The sequence below is a fragment of the Oncorhynchus masou genome, chromosome 15, assembly GCF_036934945.1.
Source record: "Oncorhynchus masou masou isolate Uvic2021 chromosome 15, UVic_Omas_1.1, whole genome shotgun sequence".
Classification (NCBI taxonomy): Eukaryota; Metazoa; Chordata; class Actinopteri; order Salmoniformes; family Salmonidae; genus Oncorhynchus; species Oncorhynchus masou.
This window is the reverse complement of record NC_088226.1, coordinates 3,191,069-3,212,604: the sequence shown is the minus strand read 5'-3', so window position 1 is coordinate 3,212,604 and position 21,536 is coordinate 3,191,069. Positions and strand designations below refer to the sequence as shown.

The following is a 21,536-nucleotide window of genomic DNA, read 5'->3' as shown; positions in this document are numbered from 1 at the left end:
GAGAGAGAGAGAGAGTGTGTTTTACTTTAGAGCTGGGGATCCCTGAAGATGAATAGGGGGCCATATTACCAACAGCAGTCACTCACATACCTTCTGATGTCTTGCCTAGTGCTATGTTACACTTCTCTGTTCTGCCTTGCCAGGACTTGTCGTTAAAAAAATTAGACAGTTGAGCTGCTGACACAGTGACACTGCAATGCAGGCGTGGCATTCAAGCTCATGTTATTGTCATGGTTCAGTACTTTGACTAAATTTGAATTTAAACCATTTTGATTACTATATTTAATACTTGTTGCTCATCTCAAATGATTCTGAACCTAAAACATTGGGCTGTCATTGAGGGGAAATACAGTATTATCAATCCACAAATTATGGTTCCAAAAGTAGAACCACTCACACAAAGTTACCATTATACTGAAGTGTATTATACTGTGTATTATACTGTGTATTATACTGAGGTGTATTATACTACGTATTATACTGAGGTGTATTATACTGAGGTGTATTATACTGCGTATTATACTGTGTATTATACTGTGTATTATACTGATGTGTATTATACTGTGTATTATACTGAAGTGTATTATACTGTGTATTATACTGTGTATTATACTGAGGTGTATTATACTGTGTATTATACTGTGTATTATACTGATGTGTATTATACTGTGTATTATACTGAAGTGTATAATGGTAACTCTGGCAATAAAGTTTCCTGATCACATGTTATTTTTTTAACCAATTAATCATGTATGCATTGACCTGTATGGCCTCTCCAATGGTTATCTTATCCAAGACAAAATATTGCAAGTAGTTAACAAATTACATATGCATATAATACAATTTAAATACATTATATTTCATAGTTCGACTTCAAGTAGTTATTTCGAAACAATGTGATTGTTTTTACTTACGGCGCCGACGATAGGCAGCCAAAAAAAATGGGGTCCTATTCTTTGTTCCTCCCAGAAATGACATATAAAACCGGCCATTTTGGTGTGTCAGTCTTTTCCTCACTTAGACTGGAGGGTCTGCACGTGGCCTGGTGAGTGTGAAGCTGGACATTTTCGTCTTATTTGAATTAAACGATGTAGCTAGATAGTTCCTTTCCTCAGCATTCATGTTTTATTTAGTTCGACGGTAAACAAATTCCCTCGATGTGGCTCGCTAACGTTAGCAGCTTGCTAGCAAAGTAGGCCAATTGTTGAAACTATGCAGGAAGCTCATGTTGGCTAAGTAGTTAGATATAGCTACTTAAACGTTTGTATAAAACTTTCAATTAATAATTTCGACTTGAGGCAAATATATATCGTTTTGATTTAGCCTATACCCAAGAGGGTGAACATTTCTAGACACTGCTTAGCTAGCAAGTTACGTGGGGCATTGCGGTGTCTGGCACGTTGTCTGAAACGTCTCCTATGATGTTTTGCACTGGGCTCTGAAATTCTGTGGCGAAAAAGTGCTCTCTGGCTCTGACAGGCCCGAGTCTGAGGATGCTCGCGTCTACTGTAGTTAGTCTTGTCTGCTTGATTGTCCGTTGCAGATATTGTTCTTATGGCAGTCTTTTTCTATTGTCCAAAGGTTACGAGGCTGTCAGAGAACCCACAAGGTGAGTCTGGTTTTCTTTCATATGTACTTTGTTTTCCTATGATGTTTTGCACTGGGCTCTGAATTTCTGTGGCGAAAAAGTGCTCTCTGGCTCTGACAGGCCCGAGTCTGAGGATAATGTTAGTCTGAGTCTTGTAGATTTTTTTTTTGTTCATTGATTATTGTCCTAATGGAACTTATTTTCCCCAAAGGTGACAAGGCTAAGTCGATACCAAACTACAAGGTGAGCTTTAAGTACTAATTACTAGCAAATTGAGTCCTTGTTTAAATCATTTATTCTCCTGTGATGTTTTGCACTGGGCTCTGAATGTCTGTGGCGATAAGGTGCTCTCTGGCTCTGACAGGCTTGAGTCTGAGGAGACTAATTAATCACATAGGAGCCTTGTAGGTTGTGATGTAATTATTTTCAGACTGTTTTCTATCACTTTTTTCATGCAGATCTTGGCCCTCCACAGAAGATGTGGCGACTGCAGTCTGTTAACCTCTCTGGGATAATAGGGACGGTAGCATCCCACCTCGCCAACAGCCAGTGAAATTGCAGGGTGCCATTCAAAACTGAAATCCCATAATATTCCTCAAACATACAAGTATTTTATACAATTTTAAAGATAAACTTCCTTGTAAATCTAGCCACAGTGTCCGATTTCATATGGGCTTTACGGCAAAAGCACACCAAACGATTATGTTAGGTCAGCACCTAGCCACAGAAAACCATGAAGCCATTTTCCAGCCATGGAGAGCCCTCAGTCAGAAATAGCAATTAAATAAACCTTTGATCTTCATCAGGTGGCACTCCCAGGACTCCCATGTTACACAAATGTTTGTTTGATAAATTTCATCTTTCTGTCCAAAAACCTCATTTGAAATTGGTCTTTTATGTTCAGAAATGCATTGTCTCAAACAAACATCTGGTGAAAGTGCAGAGAGCCACATCAAATTACAGAAATAGTAAAAAATAAACATTGATAAAAAATATACAAGTGTTATGCATGGAAATATAGAAACTTCTCAATGCAACTGTCAGAATTCAAAAAGGCTTTACGGCAAAAGCCCACCGATTATTTTAGGTTAGCACCTAGCCACAGAAAAACATACAGCCATTTTCCAAAGGAGGCGTCACAAGTCAGAAATAGTATTATGAATATTCACTTACCTTTGATCTTCACCAGAATGCACTCCCAGGAATCCCAGTTCAACATGTTTGTTTTGTTCGATAAAGTCCATTTACGTCCAAATACCTCTTTGTTTGTGCGTTTAGTTCACAAATCCAAACTCACGAGGCGCAGGATGGTCCAGGCGAAAGTTCAGAAAAAAATCTATAACAGGTCGTAGAAATATGCCAAACGATGTATAGAATCAATCTTTACGGTGATTTTATCATAAATATTCAATAGTGTTTCAACCGGACAATTCCTTTGTCTTTAGAAATGCAATAGAATGCAGCTAACTCTCTCGGGCATGAGCGAGACTGAGCTCATGGCACTCTGCTGGACCACCTGGCTCAAACAGCTCTCATTATCTCCCCCTTCGCAGTAGAAGCCTCAAACAAGTTTCTAAAGACTGTTGACATCTAGTGGAAGCTTTAGGAAGTGCAATAGGACCCCATAGACACTGTATATTCGATAGGCAATGACTTGAAACACTACAAACTTCAGATTTCCCACTTCCTGGTTGGATTTTCCCCTCTTTTTTGCCTGCCCTACGAGTTCTGTTATACTCACAGACGTCATTCAAACAGTTTTAGAAACATCGGAGTGTTTTCTATTCAAATCTACAAATTATATGCATAATCTAGTTTTTGAGCCGGAGTAGCAGGCAGTTCACTCTGGGCACCTTATTATCCAAGCTACTAAGAAGTTAAACATGGGGTGAGATCATTAATGGATTATTTAGGGTCCTGTGTTTTGCACGAGGCACTTTTACCTGTATTTCCAGAATTATCCAGCTGGTGTCACTTCAGTCCCTTTAAAAAAATATTTTTTATCAACCAGCTCACCAATTTATCAAAGCAGTAAGGATTATTTCCCCAACATGACCAAGATTGTGAAACAATATCCCTTTTGCTAATAATTCTGTAGATTTGGGAAGAATTGTTAATACCAGGGCTGACTCAGCAATGGAAATGTGCTGACTTAAGTGAGATTTTTTATTTATGTTCCTGATTATGTAAGGCTGAAACATTAAAATATTTTAATCAGATACTCTGGGTCATGTCCTTTCTAACTTTACTGGTGACCTCCCCCCTGCAGGTGTTTCCTGCCCATGGTCAATTTATTTGTACATGGAATAAATGACCACTCAATTTTATTTCTGCATCTTATAATTCTAATTTATTCATCTCTTAACATTTGACATTCATATATTTATGTTTATATGAATGTGCATATGTATATCACATTCTGTAAGTTACTGTTCATCGGCTCATACCTCTCATCAGTTTAAAATATTATCTTAAACAAGATGGTGCTTTCTATACAGCCAGATCCTGACCGCATAATTATACACCTCTTGAATCCTGCTATGAGATGGTGGTGAAAAACACTGCAAAACAAGTTTGTCACTGCCACATTTACCCAACACTAGTAAATGGTAAGGTTGTCATAGCAGCAGGAACAGGCATTCATACCTTGTTGATATTCTAAGAGTAATGTGATAATGAACCAATTGCATAATGCAGTGACTGTAAACCAGCTGAACAGTACATAGTCTCTCACAGTGCAGCAGCTGTGTAGGGGGCTTTCTGCAGGGAGTTGATGCCTGGAGGACATGCAGAACAGAGGTCTTCCATAGGGAATGGAGCGAGTGGTATAGAAAGCACTTCAGTTAACATTGTACCTTCATTTGAAACATTATTTGGAAGACGGATTCTTTAGGGTTAGATTTTTTACATCTTAAACCATAATTTGGTTGAGCATTATTTTCATCGTCCTTATTGCTATATCACCTGCGTTCGTATAACCTTGATCAGTCACAAATGTCATTCCCCATCCTGAACTCTGCTCATGTCTACACACAGGCAGCCCAATTCTGATATTTTTTTCCACTAATTGGTCATTTGACAAATCACAGGTTCTTTTTCAGATCTGTCAAAGAACAACTGAGTTACTGAATTGTTCTCCCTGTGTAAACAGCTTAAGTGTGTAGCGTGTGGGCATAAGGACAAGGATCTGAAGGCCTCACATTCCTCCAGATTGGAGTGAGATGGAAAGCACTCATGCATGTAACCTGCCAATACCCACCCACTGCTGGGGGATGTGTTTTAGGACTCAAATGTGGTGTTTAGTAGTAAATAGAGATAATGGAAGAGCCCTTGTTTAATTTTAGTGATGGAGAAAAGAGATGTCCAACTGATCACAGATTAAGCTGAAAGCACCCAATCCAACTGTAAATGCAAGGTGAAAATAGGTCAATAGTATAATTCCCGTGAAAATGACCGAGGGCGTTTAACCTTTCCTTGCTCAGGGACCCCCTCCCGGGCAAGCGGGCGACCCAGGGACCCCATTCTACATGAGACTTTTTTTTATTTTTTTACGTCTTCTCATCAGGTGATTGACAGTGGAAAGGTGAAGTAATCAACATTTAAAAATAGATATGGTAGATAATTTGTCATTATTTTGAACTCCCCACATAATTGGAAGAGGAAGTGTAAACTCTAACACAGCCTATTACCTAGAAAGGTAATTTAAACACTTTCACTAAGAACTGTTTAGCTGGTTAAACAAAGGTTTGCCATGTGTTGCCAAAAATGTATGTCCAAGTCCAGAAAGCTTTCCAGCAACACTCTCCACACTGGAAACTTATACACGTGTGCTGTTTCAAAGCCTATGTCAGACACTGGTGTAAAATTGGCTTCAATGAGTGTAATTGGCTCTATATTAAGACTTGATTAATAAAGTTGACATAATTACAAAGAATATATTCTCCACTGTAGGTATGTAATTCAAAATGTTTATTCTGTTATTGATAGCGATATAAAAACCACGTTTTGCTTTGGGGGTTTTGTCGACCCCCCTGTTGAATAGCCCTGACATAAATTCATGTTTAAATGAGTAGATAAACAATGAAATGTCAAATAAAATACTACTTTAATAATCCATAATAACTTGAAATGTACAAAATAAACAAATTTGATGTGAATAATTGTATGCATATTTTTCACAATACCATTTGTCTCGTGGCCATTTCCAGGGCACAATAGCTACATCTTGATCTGCATAAAATAATGTGAATAAGGTAGTGAATCTAACTTTGGCTTCCACACAGTGAGGTTTAAAGTGATACGTATATTCACAGCTTTATACACAGACACTGCCTTAAAGTGAGAGGAAGCTTGGATGGCAGAGGAATTCTTGCATAAAAATATATTTAGGGCTAGATTCAACCCAGAACGCGGAATATCCTCGTTATAGCGCAATTGACATTGAGAGGTCATTTCCAATTGAGCCGACAAATGCAGTGTTTACTGTGAATGCAGTCTCTGGGAATGCGGGAACATTGTCTTTAAATGCCAATCGTGCTATAACGTGGGTCTTCCACCCTCCAGATTGAATCTAGGCCTCAATGTCAATCTGAGTCAAACCTTCATTTCCAAATATTATACCAAAACTAGAGGGCAAAGGTGGTGGTTTTATGACTAGACAAAAGCCTTGATATGTAAAGCATTTTGTACATCAAACTAAATAGATATTTTTTCTGTATTTTTGGAAGTAACAATATAATTTTACATTTATATACATTTTAAATTGTTAGACACCATGGTGTCATACTTTGACCTACAGTCATGAATCTCATGATAATAAATTTATAGGATTATATCGACTAACACTTCTGGCAAAATTATGAAAATACATTGCCTAAAATGCAAAAGAGCGCCACCTCAGCCATGAAAGGCAGAACGGGGAACTGCACCTTATAACAGTAAGGACGATGATAGTAATGATAATAGTAACAATAATTCTCTTCATATCAATAGCAGTATTCCAGACCCATCTTAAGTTAAAAAAATTGTTGTAAGAACAATTGTTGTATTAAAAAAGAACATATCTCTCCTCCCACTCATTTGGGCCTCAGTTTATGTTCTCATGCTTCTGTAGAAAGAGTTTTTGGAAGGAGTGGGGGGATTGGGTGGGAAAGAGGAAGATTTGGCAGTTTGTTTCTCTTTCCCTCCCCTCTCCTTTTCAGTCTCTCCCTTGCACAGAGAACTTTAGAACGGTTGAATAGCAGTTGCTTCGATGCTTCGAAAGTCTTTCGTATAAATGGAGACAATCTTCAATGAGATACTGTTTATGTCACGTATTCCCTCCATCTCCGAAATCACAGTCCCTTTTAGTATCAGACACATCTTGGATCCAAACAAATATATTTAAGTTGTCCCATTAATTCTAACACAAACACAGAGAGAGAGAGAATGTGTATATGTGTGTACATGAGCATTTGTAAGTGTGTATTTCTGTATGTGCCAGTATAGTGATCTGTGTATTGATTGAGAGGGTGTACATGTCTGTGTGTTTATTTCTATGCTGTTGGTCTGGGCACTTATTTTTGCTACAGATTTGTAATACAGTGACCAGTCTGTATATAATATGCCATTATAAGACTTAAGATGATAAAGAAGCTATAGAGAAATATAATGTGTTTACAGATCCTTATCGAAGGGCCTTCAGTGAGCATGGAGCCGTCCCATTAGTGAGGTAAAAACAGACAACCAATCACACACAGTCAAACTGACAGGTTTCCTCCAGTCACAGCCACTACAGTCAAGTGAGGATTTACCCATCAAGCTCTTTCCAACAGGGGACAAGTCATATCATTCAGTCCAACAGGTAGGGGCTCCGCTGATGACACACTGACCCCTACTAGAGGTACTCCACCTACGACATTACCCAAGACATGCATGTAGGCTGCCACCTTGTCTCATCCAATAACTCGCTCCAGCAATGACATTCACTCAGACAAAGAGCTCTTAACATTTCTATTCACTCACACAGGGTTTCATTGACTGTACTCCACTAACTGTAAGGGGAGTCTCTACTGAAAATGAACACATCTGAACAAACAGCCAGCTATGGAGCCAACAACAGTCAAGCTAGACAGCTACTGTACCTAATCTTTACCCTAGGGTAGAGAGGAGGAGCTACCTTATCCCAGGGTAGAGAGGAGGAGCTACCTAACCCTTACCCTTGGGTAGAGAGGAAGAGCTACCTAACCCTAACCCTTGGGAGGAGAGGAGGGGCTACCTAACTCTTACCCTTGGGTAGAGAGGAGCTACCTAACCCTTTTCCTAGGGTAGAGAGGAGCTACCTAACCCTAATCCTTGGGTAGAGAGGAGGAGCTACCTAACCCTTGGGTAGAGAGGAGGAGCTACCTAACCCTAGGGTAGAGAGGAGGAGCTACCTAACCCTTGGGTAGAGAGGAGGAGCTACCTAACCCTTGGGTAGAGAGGAGGAGCTACCTAACCCTTGGGTAGAGAGGAGGAGCTACCTAACCCTAGGGTAGAGAGGAGGAGCTACCTAACCCTAGGGTAGAGAGGAGGAGCTACCTAACCCTTGGGTAGAGAGGAGGAGCTACCCTAACCCTAACCCTTGGGTAGAGAGGAGGAGCTACCTAACCCTTGGGTAGAGAGGAGGAGCTACCTAACCCTAGGGTAGAGAGGAGGAGCTACCTAACCCTTGGGTAGAGAGGAGGAGCTACCTAACCCTTGGGTAGAGAGGAGGAGCTACCTAACCCTAGGGTAGAGAGGAGCTACCTAACCCTAGGGTAGAGAGGAGGAGCTACCTAACCCTAGGGTAGAGAGGAGGAGCTACCTAACCCTTGGGTAGAGAGGAGGAGCTACCTAACCCTTGGGTAGAGAGGAGGAGCTACCTAACCCTTGGGTAGAGAGGAGGAGCTACCTAACCCTTGGGTAGAGAGGAGGAGCTACCTAACCCTAGGGTAGAGAGGAGGAGCTACTTAGCCCTAGGGTAGAGAGGAGGAGCTACCTAGCCCTAGGGTAGAGAGGAGGAGCTACCTAACCCTCGGGTAGAGAGGAGGAGCTACCTAACCCTTGGGTAGAGAGGAGGAGCTACCTAACCCTAGGGTAGAGAGGAGGAGCTACCTAACCCTTGGGTAGAGAGGAGGAGCTACCTAAACCTTGGGTAGAGAGGAGGAGCTACCTAACCCTAGGGTAGAGAGGAGGAACTACCTAACCCTAGGGTAGAGAGGAGCTACCTAACCCTAGGGTAGAGAGGAGGAGCTACCTAACCCTTGGGTAGAGAGGAGGAGCTACCTAACCCTAGGGTAGAGAGGAGGAGCTACCTAGCCCTAGGGTAGAGAGGAAGAGCTACCTAACCCTTGGGTAGAGAGGAGGAGCTACCTAACCCTTGGGTAGAGAGGAGGAGCTACCTAACCCTAGGGTAGAGAGGAGGAACTACCTAACCCTAGGGTAGAGAGGAGCTACCTAACCCTAGGGTAGAGAGGAGGAGCTACCTAACCCTTGGGTAGAGAGGAGGAGCTACCTAACCCTAGGGTAGAGAGGAGGAGCTACCTAGCCCTAGGGTAGAGAGGAGGAGCTACCTAGCCCTAGGGTAGAGAGGAGGAGCTACCTAACCCTCGGGTAGAGAGGAGGAGCTACCTAACCCTCGGGTAGAGAGGAGGAGCTACCTAACCCTAGGGTAGAGAGGAGGAGCTACCTAACCCTTGGGTAGAGAGGAGGAGCTACCTAACCCTTGGGTAGAGAGGAGGAGCTACCTAACCCTTGGGTAGAGAGGAGGAGCTACCTAACCCTAGGGTAGAGAGGAGGAACTACCTAACCCTAGGGTAGAGAGGAGCTACCTAACCCTAGGGTAGAGAGGAGGAGCTACCTAACCCTTGGGTAGAGAGGAGGAGCTACCTAACCCTTGGGTAGAGAGGAGGAGCTACCTAACCCTAGGGTAGAGAGGAGGAGCTACCTAACCCTTGGGTAGAGAGGAGGAGCTACCTAACCCTAGGGTAGAGAGGAGGAGCTACCTAGCCCTAGGGTAGAGAGGAAGAGCTACCTAACCCTAGGGTAGAGAGGAGGAGCTACCTAACCCTAGGGTAGAGAGGAGGAGCTACCTAACCCTAGGGTAGAGAGGAGGAGCTACCTAACCCTTGGGTAGAGAGGAGGAGCTACCTAACCCTAGGGTAGAGAGGAGGAGCTACCTAACCCTTGGGTAGAGAGGAGGAGCTACCTAACCCTTGGGTAGAGAGGAGGAGCTACCTAACCCTTGGGTAGAGAGGAGGAGCTACCTAACCCTAGGGTAGAGAGGAGGAACTACCTAACCCTAGGGTAGAGAGGAGCTACCTAACCCTAGGGTAGAGAGGAGGAGCTACCTAACCCTTGGGTAGAGAGGAGGAGCTACCTAACCCTTGGGTAGAGAGGAGGAGCTACCTAACCCTAGGGTAGAGAGGAGGAGCTACCTAACCCTTGGGTAGAGAGGAGGAGCTACCTAACCCTAGGGTAGAGAGGAGGAGCTACCTAGCCCTAGGGTAGAGAGGAAGAGCTACCTAACCCTAGGGTAGAGAGGAGGAGCTACCTAACCCTAGGGTAGAGAGGAGGAGCTACCTAACCCTAGGGTAGAGAGGAGGAGCTACCTAACCCTAGGGTAGAGAGGAGGACCTACCTAACCCTAGGGTAGAGAGGAGGACCTACCTAACCCTAGGGTAGAGAGGAGGACCTACCTAACCCTAGGGTAGAGAGGAGGAGCTACCTAACCCTAGGGTAGAGAGGAGGACCTACCTAACCCTAGGGTAGAGAGGAGGACCTACCTAACCCTAGGGTAGAGAGGAGGACCTACCTAACCCTAGGGTAGAGAGGAGGAGCTACCTAACCCTAACCCTTGGGTAGAGGGGAGGACCTACCTAACCCTAGGGTAGAGAGGAGGAACTTCAGTTACTCAGAGAAGACAGGTGGAGAAAGCTCTAACTAGTGTTAATAATGAGGACAATCCTTGTTCTCTCTTTCCCCAACAACACTAAGAACTGCTCAGATGAAAAAGCTAAACAATTTGATTGTTTCTCTCAATATTTTGGGCAAGGTTTTGTCACTATTTTACTCATATTGTTATTTGTTGCCTCAATCGACATTCAGTCATTCCATCCTCGTAGTGTTTGTGTGTGTGTGTTGACATTAGAGTCAGTGCTTGTGTGTGTTACTGTATTTGTGTGCATGCAAGTGTATCTGTGTGAGTCAGCTACCAGGCCCTGAGTACCAGGCATTGGTCAGCCCTTGTTCCATCCCTCATTTCCCCTCTCTTCTCCTGATCAGTCCTCCTTCTGGGTAAAATCAGGTCCTCTGCTTTTGTTGTGTGAATCCATCATGGATAGCAGCAGTTGTGGCCTCTCTCTCTCCTGTTCCATCACTGACTCCATCTCCCCTCCTTTCTCTTTCTGTTTGTCTTCTCAGCTCCGACTCCCATCATCCCTTCTTCCTCGTGGTGACAGAGCAGAAATGGGAAAAGGAGAGCTGGAGAGCCTTGGGAACGAATAGAGAGATTAAAGTCATGTTTTTTTGTTTGTTTGAGCCAGTAATGGACGCTTTAAAAAGAGTAAGAGCTGCCCCAGTGCCATACTATCTGAATAACACATTCATGAATTTTGAGCCTGATTTCAATTCAAGAGACAGGAGAGAGACAGGAGAGAGACAGGGGAGAGAAAGGGGGGAGACAGGGGGGAGAGAGAGGACAAAGGAGATAGAGGACAGAGATATGAGAGGAGGATAGGCAGAGGTTTACAACCTGGCATAAGATTTGTTTTATCTTTGTTTATTTTACTGGCCTATTTCTGTACTCTTATCCTCTCACCCATCCATCGCTCTTCCCCTTACCTGTCAGTCACTCTCTTCAGAGCACGGTCGATGTTCATGCGGTGTCCGACACGCGTCACCCCCAGGTCCAGATAGTCCTCCTTGGTGAGGGAGGGCAGGTGAGTGCCGTCGATCTCGTTGTCCAGGAAATGCTCTCTGTGCTCGCCCAGGTTCAGGTATCCCAGCCAATCAGCCACGTCGTATTTGGTCCAATAAGGCAGTGGCTTGGAGGCAAAGGGCTTGGAGGGGGATGGGGGAGGGAGGTGGGGGTAGCTCAGGCAGGGGGGAGCGGGGAGAGGGTGCAGGGGAGGGGATGAGCTACCAGATAAAAAGTGTGTGGGGGAGAGGGAGCGAGACACCAACAGGGAGGCGTTTGGGGGAGGAGGGGCACCAGAGGGGGCGAAGAGAGGAGGGGAGGGGGAGAAGTAGGGGTCCCCCATGTGGTTAGCGGGTGAGGGCGGGGTCATAGAGCCGCGGAGCTCGTAGAGGCTGCTGTAGAGGGGTGTGGTGGGGAGGAGGGGGAGGGAGGAGGGGCGGGGGGGACCCAGTTTGGGCCTCTCTGAGGGGGAGATGAGGGGACTGGGGGCTCTCCTACGCTGCAAGTGGTGGGACTCTGCCTTCCTGGACTCTCTACTTGGAATGAACTGGAACTCCAGGGCTTTGGTGCGATACACAGGCCGGTGTTTAGGGGAGGTGGGATAAGGGGAGTAGGTGGGGGAGGACAGGGGGGAGTGGGAGCGTGGAGGGGGCTGTACGGCAGCCACAGGGGGCTGCGGGGACGGGGGACGGTTCCAATTGGGGTACTGGGAGGAAGGGGTGGGTGACAGGGACAGGGCGGGCTGGGAGTGGTGGATAGGGGAGGGGGACAGGGAACGAACTGAAGGGGGGCTCAGGGCCGAGGCGGAGTCTTCTGAAAACCTAGGGACAGAAAAGAAGGAATGACAATGACACATACGGTACCTACGGTACATAGAGGGGCTCTTCATAACACATTACCCAACCTCACCACCACTATTCATAACACATTACCCAACCTCACCACCACTATTCATAACACATTACCCAACCTCACCACCACTATTCATAACACATTACCCAACCTCACCACCACTATTCATAACACATTACCCAACCTCACCACCACTATTCATAACACATTACCCAACCTCACCACCACTATTCATAACACATTACCCAACCTCACCACCACTATTCATAACACATTACCCAACCTCACCACCACTATTCATAACACATTACCCAACCTCACCACCACTATTCATAACACATTACCCAACCTCACCACCACTATTCATAACACATTACCCAACCTCACCACCACTATTCATAACACATTACCCAACCTCACCACCACTATTCATAACACATTACCCAACCTCACCACCACTATTCATAACACACTACCCAACCTCACCAACACTATTCATAACACATTACCCAACCTCACCACCACTATTCATAACACATTACCCAACCTCACCACCACTATTCATAACACATTACCCAACCTCACCACCACTATTCATAACACATTACTATTCATAACACATTACCCAACCTCACCACCACTATTCATAACACATTACCCAACCTCACCACCACTATTCATAACACATTACCCAACCTCACCACCACTATTCATAACACATTACCCAACCACCACTATTCATAACACATTACACAACCTCACCACCACTATTCATAACACATTACCCAACCTCACCAACACTATTCATAACACATTACCCAACCTCACCACCACTATTCATAACACATTACCCAACCTCACCACCACTATTCATAACACATTACCCAACCTCACCACCACTATTCATAACCCGTTACCCAACCTCACCACCACTATTCACTAGTAGCCTACACCTGAAGACGGACATTGTTAGATTGGCTATCAATATGAGGCTCAGGATGTTAACAGCAGTTAATTGCTATTAAAGTTGTGCTGAGTAGACAGGAACTTGCTTTTCTTTTCTCTGGCTGTTGAAACACAGGCAGTAAATTGAAGAAAGGGGAAATGTTTTATGTCCAGTCAAACAGACAGTGTGTGAGAAAGGAGGAGAGTAATTACCTGTTTCTGGTGGAGGAGAGACATAAAGCAGACGGAGACAAAAGCATGGGACATAATGTGGAAGAATTGACATAGTAAAACTCACTCACTCACTCACTCACTCACTCACTCACTCACTCACTCACTCACCCACCCACCCACCCACCCACCCACTCTCACAAAATACACAAGTAGCGCCAGGACAAGAGATCGCTGTGTGATTGATGTTTACAACACAGGAGGTTGGTGGGACCTTAATTGGGGAGGAAGTGCTCGTGGTAACGGCTGGAGCGGAATCAGTGAGATGGTATCAAACACATCAAACACATGGTTTGACTCCATTTCAGACATTATTATGAGCCATCCTCCCCTCAGCAGCCTCCACTGATGTACAAGTAAAACATGCAGGCCTTTGTACTGAAATCTATGGTCTACTGAAGATAATATAACTGTAGTCATTTTAACTGTATCAACACACACAACCTCACCAAATATCCTCTAACATATCATAGTGAGTACCTGTGTCTACTTAGTGATCTCTGGCTCCCTCTCTGCTGCAGTTTGTTGCTGAGCTCATTGATGATGCTGGCCTTCATGCTGGATATGGGGGGGTACAGCCTCCGGCCCTCCAGGTAGGTCCCCTGGTCCCCTACTAACTGACCCTCTGACCCCCACAGAGGCTTCATCTCAGGGGTCCGGGGCCGGTCAAAGTAGGGTGACGTGGGACGCCCCAAATTCTGTGTCATCCCATAACCCTCCCGTCCTCCATCGTCCTCCTCCTCTCCTTCCTCGCCCTCCTCCTCCTCTTCCTCATCCTCCCTCCGTCTGTGTGACTGGAAGGAGGGCGGGGCGGTACCGGTCTCTCTGCGTAGTTCGGCCGCACGCCCCCCCTCTCTGAACCTGCCTGATTTGGGGTAGGTGGAGCCGACGGCTGTGGCGTTGTGCATGTCAAACGTCTGTCCGTCCAGGTAGCTCATGTACGACTCCAGGAGGTCTGCTCCTCCCGCCCTGTCTCCCTCCCCTCCTCCTCCTCCTCCCTCCCTCCCTCTCTCCAGCCTCTCTTCCAGCCTCTCTCTGGCTCCTCCGCTCATGGCCAGGATGTTGTCCAGGTGGTGGTCACTGCTGCTGCGGCTGTCCAGCTCCTCTATCCCAGAGTCCACCACCGTCTCCTGGGACTCTCCTGCCTTGGCTGTGGGGTGAGGGTGGTGCTCCCCTATCCTGCGGCCGGCCGCTGTAGAACCAGAGGGGGCTGGGTGTGTCCTGTCCTGGTGGGGCTGGACTGAGGTCCTCGTGGTGGTGGCAGCGGTGGTGGTGGTGGTGGCACAGGGAGCGGTGGAGGCCAGGGCTGCAGAGCCCCGGAAGGGGCCAGAGGAGGCTGCGGTGGAGGAGATGGGAGGGGGACCACGGTAGGATGGGGAACCTGCAATGGAGTGGGGAGGAGGGGTGGGGGATGAGCTCCTATGGATGGTGGAGGAGCGACCCTGGGTGGGGGAGGAGCGACCCTGGGTGGGGAGGAGCGACCCTGGGTGGGGGAGGAGCGACCCTGGGTGGGGGAGGAGCGACCCTGGGTGGGGGAGGAGCGACCCTGGGTGGGGGAGGAGCGACCCTGGGTGGGGGAGGAGCGACCCTGGGTGGGGGGGAAGCGACCCTGGGTGGGGGAGAAGCGACCTTTGGGAGGAGGAGTGGGGGAGGAACGCCCATGGGAAGGAGAGGAGCGCCCGGTGTGCGTGCTGTTGTAGAGGTGGTGAGAGTGGGTCATGGCAAGGGAGGGTCTGTGAAAGGAGCTGGGTGGGGGTGGGGGGGAGACAGAGGGGGGAGGCGGGGGTCCTGTGGGCTGGCGGCTGGAAGGTGAGGGTGGAGGAAGGGGGTTGGGTGATGTCTGAGTGGGGGAGTTTCCTGACTGGGTCAGGTTGGCCACCTCACTGTCATAGGAGGTAAGGCTGGAGGTGGTAGAGTCCCCCGCCTGTGGGGAGGGTAGGGGGGTGTGGGCCGGGAACCCACTGATAAACATGTCTTTTGGAGGGGGTGGTGGGGGAGGAGGGGGAGGTGGTGGGGGCTGCTGCTGGCGGGAGGCCAGGTTGTTGATAATGGCACGGTGTGTGTAACCTGACATTCCACCCCGGTCAAAGCTGTTGGCAAACTCCAGCGGAGGGGGCAGTGGGTCCGCAAACACAAACTCATCATCCACATCCACAGAGGGGGCAGGGGGCGGCAGAACCATGAGGCCACTGCCCCCGGAACCCCCTCCCCCCTGAGGGTGAGACGGGGCGGCGGTAGCGGGGGGAGATGGAGGGGTGAGAGATAGGATGTAGCCTGCCTCACTCTCCATCCTCAGAAACGAGGCCTGGCGAGGCTGCTGGGTCGACAGCTGATGGGGCTGCTGGGTAGGTGCTGTCTGCTGCCTCATGTACCCCTCTCTGTCCCGCTCTCTTTCTCTCGATCTCTCTCTCGACCTCTCCCTCTGTCTTTCCTCCCTGTAGGAGGGTTGGTAGTGCTGGGACTGGTAGCGATGTGTGTGGACTGTTTTGTCCTCAGAGAAGCGCACCCTCAGCCCCTCTCTGGTCCCGCCACCCTCCCTCTCCCGCTCCCCTCCTCCCCCCTCCTCGCCCCAGCCTGCACCCCTGAGGATCCTGGGGGAGGGGGGTTGGCTGGTGGAGGAGGTGGTGGCGGCTAGGGATGAGGAGGTGACCAGATAGGAGGAGCTGGAAGAATGGGTGGCTGAGGAAGCCGGTGTGGGGGAGGTGGCCTGGGAGGGGAATGTCACCACACTGGACATCTGTCGTACAAACTGGTGCTCGGTCCCTCTCTCCCTCCTCATCCTGCCGTCGTCCTTCAGGGCCCGCTCCCTGGCAGCCAGGGCCAGACCCAGGGGGGACGAGGGGTCCAGGACCTTTCCTGTCAGGGGGTGGATGAAGGTGGTGCCAGAGGGGACCTGCTGCCGGCTTGACGCCCCGTAGAAGTCAGCCGGAACAGACTTGGGCTGGTAGTCTGGAGCCGGGGAGGAGTACTCTGGCAGGCCGAAGGCAGGGGGCATGCTGCGGGTGTGGTGGATGAAGGTGTCCCCAGAGAACATGCCCTCGTCGATGGACTTGGAGGGCCGGAGGCGTGGGGGGAGGGCACCGGACTGGGGGCTGAACTGCTGCTGCTGAGAGGTCTGTGTCCTGCCTGCCCCTCCTCCTCCTCCCCCTGGCCCCACCTCCTCCTCGGCAGACATGAAGATGGAGGCGCTCTTCCTGCGGGCCTCATGGAAGCGTTCCCTGTCCCGGCGGGCTGCGCCCACGATGGCCGCCCCAAACTGGCTGGTGAAGTCACTATCCTGGCCTCGGAAGGAGGGTGGTGGAGGGGCCGGGATGGAGGGAGGAGCAGGGGGTGTTGGGGCTGGGGTGGAAGGGGGTCCCTGGGGGGGTTGGGTTCTGTCGGTCTCCCCTGGGGGGGTGGGCTCAGCCTCCACACTGCTGTCCTGGCTGCTGCGGCCACTGCCACTGCTGATGGAGGGGGCCTTGACTATGATGGTGGGGATGGGGATGGAGCTCTTCTCCACTGGGGCCTTGCCCCCCAGCGTGCCCTGTACAGCCCGTAGGTCCTCCACCTTGGACTGCTTTACCAGAGGGCCCTTTCCTCTCCGCGCCCCCCCTCCTTTAGGTACTCCCTCTCCAGCCCCCCCAGCCGCACTGTGGTCTGCCCTCTGCGGCTGGCTCTGGGTGGTCTGCTGCTGCTGGGGCATCACTGTGGCACTGCCTGAAGGTGGGGCGGCGTTACTGTAGCCCCTCCTTAGACCTGCAGCCTTGCCCCCCCACTCCTCCTCCCCCTCCTGATCCAACAGGCTCCCCTGGGTAGCCCCCTTTCCTAGAGGCAGTCCTGCTCTGAGTGGCGTGGGCAGGGGCATTAGAGTACTGGTGCGTGTGGTCCACCCCTCCTCCTCCAGTGCCGGCACTGGGCCCCCCTGCCCTTTCGCGGCCCCCATGGGTGAAGTGCACAGACTGAGAGTAGAGCTGGTAGTGGGCTGCTGTGGAGGTGGACTGGGACACGGCCACAGAGGGCTGCTGGGAAGACTTGCCCCCTCTCCAGCCCAGCGGTGGGGCGGAGGAGAAGGGGGGGTCTGGCGGGGCGGTGGTGGGGGGCGGGGGGATGTCTTCCGGGCCGGGAACCGAGAGACTTCGGGCAAACTTCATGGCCGGAGGATTGAGATGGGACTTCTCCTCTTCAGTCACCCCTGCAGTTCACCACAGACAGAGATACAAGAGAGGGATGAAAAGGACTGATGAGAGAGACTGGGGTAGAGGGATGGAGGATAGACACAGAGCAGAGTGATCAGATGGGTGAGGGACGGGGTAGAGGGATGGAGGATAGACACAGAGCAGAGTGATCAGATGGGTGAGGGATGGGGTAGAGGGATGGAGGATAGACACAGAGCAGAGTGATCAGATGGGTGAGGGACGGGGTAGAGGGATGGAGGATAGACACAGAGCAGAGTGATCAGATGGGTGAGGGACGGGGTAGAGGGATGGAGGATAGACACAGAGCAGAGTGATCAGATGGGTGAGGGACGGGGTAGAGGGATGGAGGATAGACACAGAGCAGAGTGATCAGATGGGTGAGGGACGGGGTAGAGGGATGGAGGATAGACACAGAGCAGAATGATCAGATGGGTGAGAGATGGGGGTAGAGGGATGGAGGATAGACACAGAGCAGAGTGATCAGATGGGTGAGGGACGGGGTAGAGGGATGGAGGATAGACACAGAGCAGAGTGATCAGATGGTTGAGGGATGGGGTAGAGGGATGGAGGATAGACACAGAGCAGAGTGATCAGATGGGTGAGGGACGGGGTAGAGGGATGGAGGATAGACACAGAGCAGAGTGATCAGATGGGTGAGGGACGGGGTAGAGGGATGGAGGATAGACACAGAGCAGAGTGATCAGATGGGTGAGGGACGGGGTAGAGGGATGGAGGATAGACACAGAGCAGAGTGATCAGATGGGTGAGGGACGGGGTAGAGGGATGGAGGATAGACACAGAGCAGAGTGATCAGATGGGTGAGGGACGGGGTAGAGGGATGGAGGATAGACACAGAGCAGAGTGATCAGATGGGTGAGGGATGGGGTAGAGGGATGGAGGATAGACACAGAGCAGAGTGATCAGATGGGTGAGGGACGGGGTAGAGGGATGGAGGATAGACACAGAGCAGAGTGATCAGATGGGTGAGGGACGGGGTAGAGGGATGGAGGATAGACACAGAGCAGAGTGATCAGATGGGTGAGGGACGGGGTAGAGGGATGGAGGATAGACACAGAGCAGAGTGATCAGATGGGTGAGGGACGGGGTAGAGGGATGGAGGATAGACACAGAGCAGAGTGATCAGATGGGTGAGGGACGGGGTAGAGGGATGGAGGATAGACACAGAGCAGAGTGATCAGATGGGTGAGGGATGGGGTAGATGGAGGATAGACACAGAGCAGAGTGATCAGATGGGTGAGGGATGGAGGGATGGAGGATAGACACAGAGCAGAGTGATCAGATGGGTGAGGGACGGGGTAGAGGGATGGAGGATAGACACAGAGCAGAGTGATCAGATGGGTGAGGGACGGGGTAGAGGGATGGAGGATAGACACAGAGCAGAGTGATCAGATGGGTGAGGGACGGGGGTAGAGGGATGGAGGATAGACACAGAGCAGAGTGATGAGATGGGTGAGGGACGGGGTAGAGGGATGGAGGATAGACACAGAGCAGAGTGATCAGATGGGTGAGGGATGGGGTAGAGGGATGGAGGATAGACACAGAGCAGAGTGATCAGATGGGTGAGGGATGGGGTAGAGGGATGGAGGATAGACACAGAGCAGAGTGATCAGATGGGTGAGGGATGGGGTAGAGGGATGGAGGATAGACACAGAGCAGAGTGATCAGATGGGTGAGGGACTGGGGTAGAGGGATGGAGGATAGACACAGAGCAGAGTGATCAGATGGGTGAGGGATGGGGTAGAGGGATGGAGGATAGACACAGAGCAGAGTGATCAGATGGGTGAGGGACGGGGTAGAGGGATGGAGGATAGACACAGAGCAGAGTGATCAGATGGGTGAGGGACGGGGTAGAGGGATGGAGGATAGACACAGAGCAGAGTGATCAGATGGGTGAGGGATGGAGGATAGACACAGAGCAGAGTGATCAGATGGGTGAGGGACGGGGTAGAGGGATGGAGGATAGACACAGAGCAGAGTGATCAGATGGGTGAGGGACGGGGTAGAGGGATGGAGGATAGACACAGAGCAGAGTGATCAGATGGGTGAGGGACGGGGTAGAGGGATGGAGGATAGACACAGAGCAGAGTGATCAGATGGGTGAGGGACGGGGTAGAGGGATGGAGGATAGACACAGAGCAGAGTGATCAGATGGGTGAGGGACGGGGTATGGGATGGAGGATAGACACAGAGCAGAGTGATCAGATGGGTGAGGGACGGGGTAGAGGGATGGAGGATAGACACAGAGCAGAGTGATCAGATGGGTGAGGGACTGGGGTAGAGGGATGGAGGATAGACACAGAGCAGAGTGATCAGATGGGTGAGGGACTGGGGTAGAGGGATGGAGGATAGACACAGAGCAGAGTGATCAGATGGGTGAGGGACTGGGGTAGAGGGATGGAGGATAGACACAGAGCAGAGTGATCAGATGGGTGAGGGACGGGGTAGAGGGATGGAGGATAGACACAGAGCAGAGTGATCAGATGGGTGAGGGACTGGGGATAGACAGAGCAGATGGATGGATAGACACAGAGCAGAGTGATCAGATGGGTGAGGGACGGGGTAGAGGGATGGAGGATAGACACAGAGCAGAGTGATCAGATGGGTGAGGGACGGGGTAGAGGGATGGAGGATAGACACAGAGCAATCAGATACTGAGGGACTGGGTAACATGGAATAGACACAGAGCAGATGATCAGATGGGTGAGGGACTGGGTAGAGGGATGGAGGATCACAGAGCAGAGTGATCTGGGTGTCTAATTGAGTGATCAAGGGACGGGGTGAGGGACGGGTAGAGGGATGGAGGATAGACACAGAGCAGTGATCAGATGGGTGAGGGATGGGGTAGAGGGATGGAGGATAGACACAGAGCAGTGATCAGATGGGTGAGGGACGGGGTAGAGGGATGGAGGATAGACACAGAGCAGAGTGATCAGATGGGTGAGGGACGGGGTAGAGGGATTCATCTGTAAGTCTGTCTGTCTAATTGTCAGGGAGTCCTCAGTGATCATCTGGGTGAGGGACTGAGGGTAAGTCTGTCTGTCTAATTGGTCAGGGACGGTCCTCTCATTCATCTGTAAGTCTGTCTGTCTGATTCATGTGGGATTCTGTCTGTCTCTGTAAGCGGTCCTCTCATTCATCTGTAAGCCTGTCTGTCTAATTGTCAAGCGGTCCTCTCATTCATCTGTAAGTCTGTCTGTCTAATTGTCAAGCGGTCCTCTCATTCATCTGTAAGTCTGTCTGTCTAATTGTCAAGCGGTCCTCTCATTCATCTGTAAGTCTGTCTGTCTAATTGTCAGGCGGTCCTCTCATTCATCTGTAAGTCTGTCTGTCTAATTGTCAGGCGGTCCTCTCATTCATCTGTAAGCCTGTCTGTCTAATTGTCAAGCGGTCCTCTCATTCATCTGTAAGTCTGTCTGTCTAATTGTCAAGTGGTCCTCTCATTCATCTGTAAGCCTGTCTGTCTAATTGTCAAGCGGTCCTCTCATTCATCTGTAAGCCTGTCTGTCTAATTGTCAAGCGGTCCTCTCATTCATCTGTAAGTCTGTCTGTCTAATTGTCAAGCGGTCCTCTCATTCATCTGTAAGTCTGTCTGTCTAATTGTCAAGCGGTCCTCTCATTCATCTGTAAGCCTGTCTGTCCTCTAGCAGAGATGATGACCAACAATATCATTCTGTATATACTGGTAAAAGTACAGCAACGGTCATTTGCCAACAGGGTGAGATGTTATACTGCCTTTAACTTGGCGAGTCACAGGAGAAGTCCATCGTCTTTTGCTGTGTCACATTCAACCACAGTTCCAGCTTCT

General features: G+C 49.5%; 1 protein-coding gene, 1 long non-coding RNA gene and 3 other non-coding genes across 5 annotated transcripts in view; 4 read left to right on the top strand and 1 right to left on the bottom strand.

Annotated features, from left to right (window-relative positions):
• Positions 1-978: 978 nt before the first annotated feature.
• Positions 979-3,807, top strand: LOC135555342 (uncharacterized). The gene is made up of 4 exons (XR_010457861.1): positions 979-1,045; positions 1,582-1,609; positions 1,800-1,831; positions 2,047-3,807. It is a non-coding gene; the product is annotated as an uncharacterized LOC135555342 (long non-coding RNA).
• LOC135557017 (small nucleolar RNA SNORD88) lies at positions 1,411-1,498 on the top strand. The gene has a single exon (XR_010458143.1). It is a non-coding gene; the product is annotated as a small nucleolar RNA SNORD88 (small nucleolar RNA).
• On the top strand, positions 1,640-1,727 carry LOC135557016 (small nucleolar RNA SNORD88). The gene has a single exon (XR_010458142.1). It is a non-coding gene; the product is annotated as a small nucleolar RNA SNORD88 (small nucleolar RNA).
• On the top strand, positions 1,884-1,971 carry LOC135557015 (small nucleolar RNA SNORD88). Its single transcript, XR_010458141.1, has one exon. It is a non-coding gene; the product is annotated as a small nucleolar RNA SNORD88 (small nucleolar RNA).
• Positions 3,808-10,047: 6,240 nt separating the features above from the next.
• The window catches only part of LOC135555341 (SH3 and multiple ankyrin repeat domains protein 1-like), a 148,315-nt gene continuing 136,826 nt past the window's right edge, over positions 10,048-21,536 (bottom strand). Inside the window, 5 exon segments of the mRNA XM_064987684.1 lie at positions 10,048-11,077; positions 11,429-12,325; positions 14,013-14,951; positions 15,212-17,286; positions 17,288-17,706. Coding sequence (XP_064843756.1) covers positions 11,005-11,077; positions 11,429-12,325; positions 14,013-14,951; positions 15,212-17,286; positions 17,288-17,706 — 4,403 coding nt within the window. The 3' untranslated portion in view covers positions 10,048-11,004.